Raw genomic sequence first — 13,676 nt, 5'->3', positions numbered from 1 at the left:
GTGTCTCACGTATAAGAACATATCTTATGTGAATTACGAAACTTTATTTTACCTTGTATATAAATGGAATGTTATATTTGGGTTTGGACACTTTGATGGCGGTTCTATACAACTTTCAAACATTTTGAACCCTGGTAAATCTCTCAAATCACCTCTGCTTGATACTAGACAACTCAGAATCCATACTGTAACAAAAACACCTTTAAATAGTTAAAATTATACAACTTATAATATATGGATAATATTTAAAAAATCTAGAAAGTAGACTGATTTTCAATTTAAGGTTAAATTATTAGTGGTGATAGAGAAAAAACAATCTTCTAAGAAATTATATGTTGAAATTAATTTCTAGTTAAATTCTAAAAATTCTTTAAGCTACCATTAACAATAAACCATCACATTGTGATTCTTAATAATTAATTATATAGTTTTAAGGGTATTATAATGTATTTATTTATTTTTGTATAATATTTAATTTATATCAATGAACAGAAATATTTGTGTGTTTGAGTGTGTAATCGATCCTCTACCAAATCTATTGCACTTATGGTTATGACATTTGGTACATAGATAATCCCTATATAACCGAGGAAGTGCACTTCGAAACCAATTTCAATTACAATTAAGCTGAAATTTTATATTATATCTACTTTGAATAAATTATTAACAAAAGGATTATAGTGTAAAGTAACATAGTTATTAATAATCTCATTTTATCTAATTTAAACTTGGAACACGAGAGCGTGACTAATTAGTGTAACGAAAAAAAATATTGGAAGATTATAAAACAAACATTTTTTTTAGACTTTATAAATGATTAAATGTTTTAAATAATTATTTTTTTTCATTAACTAAGTATTTTTAAATCATTAAGTTGTTAACTATAAAATAATTATAATAATATATAATATTAACATAACATTATGCCGTATTAATAATATCGTGATTTTATATTATATTTTTAAACTAAAAAAAAATTATTTTAACATTATAAACATTTTTCCGTGTATATACCTTTATTATTTCCTATAAATTTATATGGAATAGTTTTTTATTTTTTAATTTAAGTTGTTTCAATACTCGTGCTATTTAAAAAAATTACTCTTTTATAAGTTTACAAGATAGGTATTGTTATACATAAGAAATAGTCTTTTGAAATTATACCTGATATACAATTTCATAATAATTATAGTTATGATAGTTTTTTAGTTATCCGATCGGTTCTTTTGGGTTTCTAAAAATATATTTTGAGGCAGGCGTGATTTCAGCCTAGGATTAATGGTTTTATTGCCTATTTTGTAATGGAGTATACTTTCAGTTTTATTGAGTCTTTCATGGTAGTTTTTAAATTGGTTGATTATCCAAGTCCACAGATAAGGTAGTCCTGTGTTGTTATTAAGTTGTCTGTTTCACATTAACCAGAGGGTTTTTATTGCTATTATTATGCTATTTCAAGCAATTATTTTGGATGATCTGAAGTTTTTTAATTTTCGTTTGGGAAGCAGTCGCCCGAAACTGGATCGTATTTAAGATGTTTATAATAAATGTAAGAACTATGATCTACTTACCTATTCTTAACTATTAATAATTTATATTATTTGAATCTTAAAAATAAAGGGTTAGTTAAACTACTATAATTTTCATATATTTTTTAAATGGGACAAATGGGTACCTACGCACTTTTAATTATTATAGCTTTAAGTCTTAAACGTTTTAATAGTTAAATATTTGAGAGAGAGTTAATTAAAAATTTAAGTTAAGATGAAATTATGAAGCTAAGGTTTTATTTGAAAAAAAAAGTTTTAAAAAGGTGTTATCTGTAAGGCTATTAAAATTATTTCAAATTAATTAAAAAAATGCGTATATGCATTTGGTATATTATTACTGACATTAATATTTCATTTACGATACACATCTTTTGGTGTAGGTAACAAGTATTTCGGTTAAGATCATTAAATAATTTAATTAAGTCGTAAAATACTTAATAGTTTTTATGTTGGTTATAGGTATAAAACGAAAACGTTGTAATAATAATAAGTTCAATAAATAATATAAAAAATCAAAATGTGATTCATGGTACATATTTAATGTAGGTTTTTTGTAGTTCATGTTGTAAACATTTGCTTAAGATCAGTACAACCTCGTAAAGATGTGAAATTTATGATTCAACCACATTTTTATAAGTATTTATAGAACTTTATAAATTTGACTTTAAATCGTTAAGTATTCAAAATATTCATAAATGTTATTATGAACTACGATGTATGTTTATCTTCACTGTTTAATAAAATATTTTGATTTTGGCAAATACGTTTTTTCCCTGACTCCCAGTTTTATCTCTTGCGCGCTTGTTAAAAAGCTATACACTAATATTATAAACGATTTATTGTTTGGTGTGCTACCTACAGACATTAGTATAACGACCCAATACAGTGGACGCAAATATTGTGTAGTTCGAAATAAAGGCAATGGTTACACAGTACACACCGTTAAATTATAATAACATAATGTAGTACCTATGTTGGTGTGGTGTGTGTGTGTGTGTGTGTGTGTGTGTGTGTGTGTTTGTTCGTCCGTCTCTATAAACGCGTCAAAAAAATGCATAATGTTTACGAGTATTTTCCTATGTACACGTTTCTGTGACAACGGTAGTCAGTAGGTAGTAACCTATGTATGTATATTATATTACATTATTTCATATACCTATCATGGCGAGAACACCCGACCGAACGTCCTTCGGGACGCCTGCAGTCCAAACTTTAATACGTCCCCATAGTGTAGTGGTATACCACTAGATACTTACAATCTTTTCTCCATTATGTAATGTTCCGTGATAAAAACTACTTAAATTAAGTAGTAGAATTGTTTAATAAGCTGCACGTCTTAATTATAAATATTATTGTTGTAATAATTATAAATCTATTCAAATGAACGATTTTGTCTGGCTTTGTTCACAAATCAAAAACGATTTTATATAAAACGACATTATCGTGCGATTTTTATCGTTGTATGAAGCTGTTAATTATAAAAAATATGTATAAAAATCGTACAATAACAGCAATAGTATCAATGGGTAAATACAAACGAAAATTTATACGTAAATATATATATATTTTTAGTTTTTAATTTAACGATAATTATAAAAAGTAACAGCTAGTATACTATTTTATACATTTATTAGGTATTCTTAATTAATACTTGCAAGTTAATCTTATAATATAGGTACGTATATATATCAGTAATTGTAAAACTGGGTTAGGATTTAGGCAGATTGATGCGCTATGCGATTTTGTTCCAAAAATATAATAATGTCTAAAAAAAGGTCTTGTAAATTGTGAAAATATACGAAAATATTTAATAATATAAAATTACATTTAAAAAAAATTTTATTTAGTTATTTTATGTAAAATATTAACCAAAAGAGCAAAGAATACCGTGTTAAAAAAAGTTAGAAAACCACTGATATATATCACTGCTTTATGTCTATCATTTGTACAATCCTAACAATACTAACATACAAAAGTATTATTAACGTGTACAATATACACTTTATGCTTTAGAATAATTTTTGGTGAACATTTCAGTAGCTACAAATACATAAAATCAGTGTAATATATAATATACTTTTAAGAATATTAAACACAAAATAAATGAGTTCAAAAAAAAAATGATTGTTTTAATTTACTAAATGAATCAAAAGTTATATTGTATTGCATTAGATAAATCCTGCGGTAGAGAAAAATTGAGTTCGAAGAAAAAGTTAATAATATTTACGTATATTATTCTAATCGGTATCAGGTAAAAATTAAATTAATTTTTTTTTTGTTATCAAACTAAAAACTAAAATTCCTTAACACACTTTTAATTTGATTCCAAAACTTGTTTTATAATTAATGTTTATGATATACATAAACATTTAAGACAAATAAAAATAACAAAGTATATGTCGTATAAAATGTGTCGACAATATATATTATTTATTATTGCTCAAATGGAAGTATAGAACTACATGTTTATGAAATAAGCATCCCAAAATCATGAATTTATTTAATCATTAATAGAAAAAATGAAGTTAGAGATTGAAATTAATGAGTTGAAAGTTGTATAAAAGGAAATTGGTCAGACACTTAATATATGCAAATAAATCTAAAACAATTATTTATTGAATATAGTGAAGGTGATATGTAATATAATTCATTAATAATACTTAATTTATTTAGACAGAATAATTAAAATATCACTAATAAGATTCAATAAAAAAACAAGCTAAACAAATAATAATTAATACCTAATCCATGATTTTCTATTAAAAATTACTCCAGTCAAACACCATACTATTAGACCTTCAGTCCACCAGCTTCTTAGTTTCTTAGTTAACCAATTCGTTCTACCCATAACGTTTTTTACGCACATTAATAATCGTATATATATATATATATATATATATGTGTATTCATTCACAGTTACATTATTTTCCATAAAGTTCTCTTTTTTCATATAAATTAATTCATAATAATTAAAATAAAATAATATTCATATTCCTTTTCCACACCTGTCATCAGAATTCTCGGAAAACATAATTATCTTAACACTGATGACTATAAAATATGTAATTAACTATTTAGAATAACACCATCGAACTTTCCCCACATCTTATTAGTGATTTGTTCTATTTTGTAGTATTGATAACAACATTGTTCACATTTATTTAAAATACTTCCTATTTCAATTATATAATAAATTCAATATACAATGACATCATAAAATGCAAATTATATTGAAACAATATAGGTAGAAAAGTCGTATTATCGTTTATCGAATCCCCCTATATTTATTTAAATAAATACAATACTTTAAATAGTAGTAAGATATAAGAAATATAAATGCTACTCGTACGCATACTTCGACTCCGACACATAGCTCTTCCCAAGTATATACTTACACGGAAATTGTATGTATTGATTGTTTTACTTTCGAGTGTAATTTTTTTTTTTCAATTGAAATTGATTCAAATATATATATTATACTAAGTAAAATTTAGGATTTTCGATGTGTTTATAGTTTTTATTTGTTTTAAAGATAAAATAATAATACGTAAAAATGTATTGTATCTAATCATTATCTCGTGTAGATAGTAGACATTCATTATCTTATAGAGAAATAGATAAATAAGCTGGCTTCATGTATGTGTTAAATATAGTTAAACAAAGTTTGATTGGCTGAAACCGACTGCCGCGTTATTTAAAAACTTTATACAATCTCCGTCACGTAAAAATTCTTCTAAAAATTGAAACAAATGCTCTTATAAATAAATAGGCAACTTTAGTGGCAACTATAAAGACTTGATTATTGTATAGTACTAATCTTATAATATTATCTTTTCACTATTTTCACTAAAAATAGTGTGCGGTTTTAACCCATTCTAAATGTTCGGTAATTTGTTATAATATTATCGATAAGCTGTGGTTTTTGTCTATTGACCTTTTTAGGGTCAAAATCAAAATTGTGCGGTTTTTGGATGCAACCATTCGATTCATATAGAATTTGTTTTTTTTTTTATTATTATAATTAAACTATTTAAAGCTTAGCCATGTACTGTATAATATTTTTTATAATTTAACTTAATTTTTGATATTTATAACTGAAATGACAAATAAAATGAAATTGGAAATAATAAGAGTGATATACTCATAGGCTCATTTGGTACAATCTTGAGAAAAAAAATCGTTGAACTATTTAAATAACACGCTAAAAAACCGTAACTTTTACATACAAACCCCCTCTCTCTCCCCTCAGAAAAAAAAAAATGAAAAACCGGGTGGCATGGCGACACTCAGAAGAGTATTTGGAACAGCTCTGTGAAAAAAAATTGGAAAGTTAAATAGTGTGGTCACAAATTTGGAACATAAAATTGGCCTGTTCTTTTTTTATATAAATTTATATAAAACGTTTTTGAAAATATATTTTTTTCATTTACAGTTGTTATAAAAATTTTTTTGAATGAGCCGACCAATTTATATTTTCAATTTATTAACTCCAAACTCTAATTCATGAAATCGTTGAATGAACTTATATATGTATCAATCAAAGTGTTAGAGATATGTATTCTGTTGTTGAATGTTCATATTGAAAATGATGTAGGATAATAATTATAATAATTCAACATAGTCTTATACATTTATTTATATAATTTAATTAGTTACCTACCTACCAAAAGTTACAATACAATTTACAAATGTTTTAAGTTTCAGTATAATCATATGAAAGACTTTAGTTGATACAATAAATAATACAAATTTAACATCAACTTTAATATTGTATGGCTTATCATTTGAATTTTTATTTGTTCGGTCAAGCTGTTTTATTGAGTTAGATTAGATATGGCCTCTCATTAAAATTAAAGATTTCAAACGCAATGGATAATACTCATTTTTTATTCTAAAAATGATTTCCTGCATACGTAGCATACAATATATTCATAGTATAATAACTTTGAATAACTTTGAAAATTTTCAAATTTTTTTTTAAATAATAACTTAACATGTAGACAATGATGTTAATGTAGTGTATGAGTTTTTTGGATTTATAATAAATTAGTAGTTTCTCACAAATATTAATTTAATTAATTAAAGGAATTACCCTATATCCTAAACCTACACAATGGGTTAAATCTAGGCTTTAAAGTGTCAAAAGATTCTGTGGTGATTACTGGTTTATTTCAGGGTGATACATTATTACGTGGTTTGAGTTTTGTCTAATTTATGTGGTATTAGAGAATAGATCATTAAAGACTTCGTAAAAAGATTAAAACAATTACAAAGAAGACTTCCATCTTTGTTTATGTGAAGTAAAAGATTTATTACAATGAGATAAGTTAATAGAATAATATAAATTTAATAGAATTTTAACGATGATATTATAATTTAAAATAAACCTATCTTATGACTTATTAGAAATGCTTGTGAATTTTCCAAAAATTATTCAATGTAAATGATTTTTTTCGATATCTAAAAGACTTTAAAACAATTTATTTAATGTGTAAGTGTAATTACTGTATTAGTTAAGCACATAATAGATGACTTGATTATAATAAAAAAAAGGTAGTCAAGTACCCCGCTCTACTGTACATTAGGAGTCGAGTTGATCACTGTTATGGGTGTGTTAAATTTAAATTCAATGATTTGTATATAAAAACGATTCTAAGTAAAGACGATGTGTCAATTTATATAAATAAGTACATTTCATGATATAGCTATTATAGTCATTTATTTTACTTTTAGCATTCCTGTAGTACGTTGATTTATTTTTTTCCAAAAATGTTGCATTTATTACATTATTAGTATTTAATTTTTATAATAATATCTATTTTTACCATATTATATAAAACGTATATAACTCAAAATGTAATAAAATTTTAGTCGTAGTCCATCATTCTAAGAGCGGTTAATAATATATATTTTTATTGGTGGTATGTTTTTAAGATGGGTAATAATGTAAATTAAAATTAGTGTATATCTAAATGTTAAATTTAATAATATATACTGATGGCGAATGTGAATACCTAAATATTAAAACTATTTTTATTCTATGTGTACATTCTGTGTGCATATATAATACATTTATTGCGGTTAAATGTAAATAGCGAAACAAATGGATTTTTTTGTACTACACTAGCAATTGAAGTGCATGGCGCCATTCACACGATTCTGAGTCATTGAGCAAAATTAATTTTTTCCAGTTCCCCCATATTATATCCAATCCCACTGAATGTCTGATAATAAACCCATAAATTACGTTAATTTACTTGACCAGTAATGGGGGCCCGTCTAATAGTATTTGCATTTAATATTGTTAAGATTGTCACACATCCTTATCACCCTCGTGCTATCGCTTTTTACGGGTTTCCAATACACTAGCGAAGAAGCGAATAGATAATCAAATAATAATATTAAAAAAAAAAAAGATCCGGCCACGGTCCTAATTACAGTAATCAAAAAGTTCGCACTCTTGTTAATTTTTAGAAGGTTGTACTTAGAAATTGAACATATTTTTAAATTTGAATTATATAGGTGTGAAAATAAAGTAACTTTCTTATTCATACATTCTATATATACTTATTCTTGTGTACTTTTTCTCAATATAATTTTCTTTTTATTACGTAATTGTAAAATACTAAATTGTCGATATAAAGTTTATTAGAAACACATGAGTTAAGAGAGTCTTAATCAACATCACACGATAAAATGATTTTGTCTATAAATTTTCATTATTCATGTTAAAAAATATATGTATATTGTTACATATTGTTAACGAAAATAAAAAATAATTACTTTTGTAACTTATCAAAACGATAATTTAACATTTATTTTAGGGTAATTATTCATAATGAATGTAATTACTAATTATACATATTTAAAATAGTTTCTCTCATTCGTGCACCTATGCTAATTAAGACTACATAATTGTTTTGTTTTAACATAGTTAATTAAAAACGTTGAAATAATGTTAATCGTATCTAAATAATACGGAATAAATGCAATCATGTAAATTACAAGCGCATAATAATTATTTATTCGTTTAGCTATAATTTTTTGTGTATGTATAATATGTTTTGTAAGGAATAGCTGAAGATATATAAATATAACTTAAATTTAACTTAATAAATAAAAATAAATCTTGAAAATTGTATATCTATAATAAACAATAAAGCAAATGCTTTTTTTTTGTCAGTTTATGTTTTTGTAGTACTTACTTTATAATATGTATAATTATATTCAAATATAATTGAAAAAATTAAATAGCTATCAAACGGAAATTTAAAAATTAATGGTTCTTAATGGGCTTGAATAATCATAATGTATTATTATTATATGTCAAACAATATATTCTCAAATAAGATATCTATTTCAATATTAAAATGATTGCTATCATGTTTTATAGACACAGTTGTCATCTATCTACATTTTTATATTTGTTTTTGTACAGTTTAATAATTGTTAATATACACAAGCACAACACATGAATACAAAATATGTATTTTTAGTCAACTGTAGTTTTAATTTATTTTTAGTATCTTTATTATTTTGTATTTTTGATAGAACGAACATTTAAGTAATTTAAAAGTCACGCGTGTAAAAAGTATGTAAAATGTTTTATGAGTAAAGTTGCATCTTGTACGTTGCACTTGTAAAATTTTTAAGATTTTATTTAAAATAATATATTTTATAAATATTGATTAGTTTAACATTTTTTTATGTAGTGAGCTTTCATAAATATTTTATTTTTAGTTACATTTATTGAAAGTTAATAAGATTATTAAAATTTATCATATTTATGGATTCACTATCAAAAACTATTAGTTATTAATATATTATTTATATTTATACATTGTTTTCCGCTGGTGCCGATGTTTTCAATAAACAGAAATAAATATTATTTTATCAAAAATATATCAAGTAGGTTTTTCTGTAAGGAATATTTATAATTTCAAGAGATTTTTCTTATTATTGAGATTTGGGTTATTTATAATATTTATATACGATAAGGAAATTAAAACATTTTTACAAAATTTGTAAAAATATATTATTTAAAAATATTTTGTTTCCGTATTTAATATAAAATGTGGTGTAATTTTAGAAATATAAGTATATTTTATACATACTTTAATATTTTGATTTAATACTGAAAAGCTAAGGATATTAATTAATATGTTTAAGTTGATGTTTTAACTAGATTTAATTTAAAAATAACTTTAGTTATATCTTACATGTCATTTTTTTCGAAAGTAGAAGTATTAAATTTAAGTTATAACTGATATAAGTATACATTAATTATTTATAAAATTACAATTTACATATTTGTTATATTTGCGACTAGACATTTTAATAGAAGTAATAAAAACCATATTTATAATAGGTAAACAATAATAATTGAAAAGGATAAGGTATAATTATAAAGTAATATAAAAGTAATTTGGCGTGGGTTAATGTTAATTTTTTGTTTTGATACATTATATTCAAAAATAAGAATAATAGTTTACAATATGGTAAATGTCATTATATTATGGTAATATATGGTATTGATATCGGTTCTAAGTATATAATATACGTACCTATTAATATTTGAATTATATCACATAATTTTAGATTATTTTAATGTATTCGAATCCCTAGATATTATTATTAATAGCTATTTAATCAAAACAAACTTGATCATGATGAATGAACAATGTTTTAATAAATCGATTTATTGTAGTTTTGAATAGGTACTCATTTAATGTTTTATCGATTTTATTATTTTTTTAATTGTGTATATTAATAGTTTTTGTTTAAAAATACAGTAATAGTGATATGTTGTAATTTTTAATATTACAAAAAATAAAATAAAAAACTGACCATTTGTCATATTGTGTAAAAAATAGCAAGGAGAAAGTATCACATTCAAACTATAATTGAAAATATGTATAGCGTAAAAATAATAGTTGTGCAAGTTTTTACAAACATTGAAAATAAATAATTTAGGTTACTGTTTGTAGTATTACATTCTGCAAATAAAATAATGGTTTTATTAATTTTAAATAAAATATTTAATGAATTATTTAATCTATTTGAAAAAATAAAAAATTAAAGATAATCGTCCAAAAAATGACATAATTTATTATTATAACATTTTTGTATTTACTAAGAATATAAAATGATTATAGTTTTATCTTTTATTACGACTTTTTAAAGTTTAAATAATATAGTCATTGGTTTAATTTTTTTTTTGATAAATAATGTACCACCAAACAGATTATAATTCAATATCTTAACAACTATTATATAATAACTATATGTTGTATATAAAATATAAATGTATGTTCAAAAAGTTAATTTGAATTGAGAGATTTTAAAATTTTTATTACTATTAGTGGACAAAGGTTTTCGAAAGTATTATACATTATGTTTTTTTACAATTTGATGTTGAATAAAGCTTTGAAAAATAAAAAAATTGTTGTTTGATAGTCATAGACAATATAAAATTATAACACTATATAATATGGTCTCTAATGTAATATATCAGTATCTTTTAATCCTTAGATTTTTATAAATTTAATTGGATTTAAACGATTTCAAGAAATAATAACACCATATAACTATTACTGTTTTATTATCTATAAATGATGTAACTATGTATTTATTATGTAATTTATTTTTTTTGTTTAGTTTCAGTTATTTTAATTAGATATAATAATGAAATCAAAAATCAAAATAAAACTTATTAATAATTTCACTACCTATAATATTAAAACAGTTAAAAAAACAAACATTTACAATTAATGATAATTAGTTGGTTTTATTTAACTACAAATATAAGAAAAAGGTTGATTTGTATTAAAAACAAAAAATGAAAAAATATTGTATAGTTATGTTTAGTATATAATATATTATACGTATAGTATTGGTACTTACAGTATATTAATATAATCATTTTATAAGCTTTCTCTGACGTTAAATGAAAAATTCTTCGAGTCAAATGTTTAAAACACGGCTTTATGTAGGTGTGAATAAACTTAAACTAATCCAGTATAAAGGTACTGCATGATACAATTGCACCTCACTCATTTAGTATATAGCTGCTATCACATTGCAAGCATTGTTTGCGGTGATAATAAGATACGTTTTTTTTTTTTTTTTTTTGTCACGGTTGTATTATAGTTTATAGTCGTTTCTAGGTCATTAGAATATTTGGACCTCAAATTGGATAATTTACTGATTTTATTTTATACTAATAAAAATAGGACTTTAAAAATGTATAAATAATTAACTTTTGATATATATTGAAATATTTTTTTTTTTACTTCAAAGGTTTTTCAATATTCTTAAGTTATATTTTTTATTTATTTACATTATTAATTAGATACAGCTCACTTCACTAAGTAATTAAAAATGATTTAATCATTGTATTATAATATGGCTTGTTGTTTTCATTGGAGATGTCGATTTCTAAGGTATAAAAAAAATTAAAACTTGGTGAAAATATGTTTTTAATATTACACACACACACACACACACACACACACACACACACACACACACACACACACACACACAGATATATATATATTTATATTATTAATCGTATACTATTATACTTGAGTTAATTGAATTTTTTCTTAAAAGAATAAAACTATAATTATCATAAAGTAAAAATATAATTTGTAATTTTAATAAATTAATTTATGATGAAAGAAACGACGTAAGTAATTAATTATTATTATTCAAAAATATATTTCTAATAAATAGAAAGGTAGTTTTAATATCAGTGAAAAGAAACGCAAAATATTCTTACTGGTTATGTACTGGTCTGAAGACATCATCAAATTTGCGAGTAATATAAAAACCTAAAAAAATAATACATTTAATATAATGTAATTATTATTATTCATATTATTATATCTATTATATATGATTAGTGTTAGAAGTCACAAAAAGATAAAACAATATTACTTTTTAATCATAAATAATATGTTTACGTTATTGTTATTATTATATATTTTCAATATTTCTACAATTTTTATCTAATTTTTAATAATGTAATATTAATAAATTATATAATATATAATATATAGCAATACAATTTTACAATTTTTAAGTTTAAAAAAAAACATTAATTCATATTTAACTATCTATACAAACCCTAGCTAACATTTTAAAGTATATTTTAATTTAGATAATATTTGAATGGACATAAGAATAATTGTATTAAATAACAAAATGATAATCTATATAATCAATGATTATAAATGTTTTTATTTTGCACGTAAAAATGTATAGTCAATAAACTTATCACTAATTATATTGTTAATAATAATTCTTAATATACATTTTTGTTTATTATGTATTCAATATTCATAATTCATTGTTTACAGTTTTAAATAAGTTAGGAATTTCAAAAATACACACCAGAATACCAGTTTTACCTACAAGTTTAATAATGACTTAAAATTAAAATAAAGCAAAATGCAACGTTAGATAGGTACTATGAAATTCCACAATAAACACGGGTTAGTATACATCGAGTATTGATAATATTTATACATTTTTTTAAAGTTTTATTATATCAATATAATAGTGTATAGGATGCAGTTGACCAACTGTATAAAGTTTAATATAATAGCTTCATCAAATAAAAGCAAAAAGTAAAACATATGTAGACAATTCACTATGTAATAGCAACTATTTGAACAATGTCATTTTTATCACAGTGAATTACTAAACTTAATTTATCCAAGTGTTTAACTAATGGCAGATAGGTGAATAATAAAAAAATAAAAATAAAAAGTCGTTGATATTCAATATTTGAGCTCTAGCTCTGGGAACTATTTTTATTCTAGGTAATTTATTATGTATATTTTGAGTTGATACTGTAATGGATTATGAATGTCTTATACTCTTATTGTTAAGTTTTTTGGTTCTATAATTTTTTTTATATTTTTAAATAGTTTTGGATAAGACTACCTACCTATTTTTGGCTGATGAAGTAATCCAAAATTTGGAGGTATTATGTGTTTTTGATTTCAAGTTAAATGTATTTCATGCGTTTTATTTACATAAATTTGTGTAATAATTGCAGAAAAATGCAGAATAAAAGTATGATGTATATAAAATAATTACTTATATTATACCTAAATCTAT

The 13,676-nt window shown here is 22.8% G+C and overlaps 1 protein-coding gene across 2 annotated transcripts in view; it reads right to left on the bottom strand.

Moving 5' to 3' along the window:
• Positions 1–13,055, bottom strand: part of LOC132922612 (pancreatic lipase-related protein 2-like) — a 38,844-nt gene extending 25,789 nt beyond the window's left edge. Inside the window, exons 1-3 of one of the 2 annotated variants that reach the window (XM_060986207.1) lie at positions 12,945–13,055; positions 12,331–12,382; positions 53–185 (exon numbers count right to left, since the gene is read on the bottom strand). In XM_060986207.1, the coding sequence (XP_060842190.1) occupies positions 53–185; positions 12,331–12,358 (161 nt within the window). In that variant the 5' untranslated portion in view covers positions 12,359–12,382; positions 12,945–13,055. Of the gene's footprint in view, positions 1–52; positions 186–11,450; positions 11,603–12,330; positions 12,383–12,944 lie in introns of those variants that run through there. The other variant, XM_060986208.1, reaches the window with a different exon arrangement.
• Positions 13,056–13,676: the final 621 nt, after the last annotated feature.

The sequence above is a fragment of the Rhopalosiphum padi genome, chromosome 2, assembly GCF_020882245.1.
Source record: "Rhopalosiphum padi isolate XX-2018 chromosome 2, ASM2088224v1, whole genome shotgun sequence".
NCBI lineage: Eukaryota > Metazoa > Arthropoda > Insecta > Hemiptera > Aphididae > Rhopalosiphum > Rhopalosiphum padi.
The sequence above is the reverse complement of the archived record's forward strand: the minus strand, read 5'-3'. Positions and strand labels throughout refer to the sequence as shown.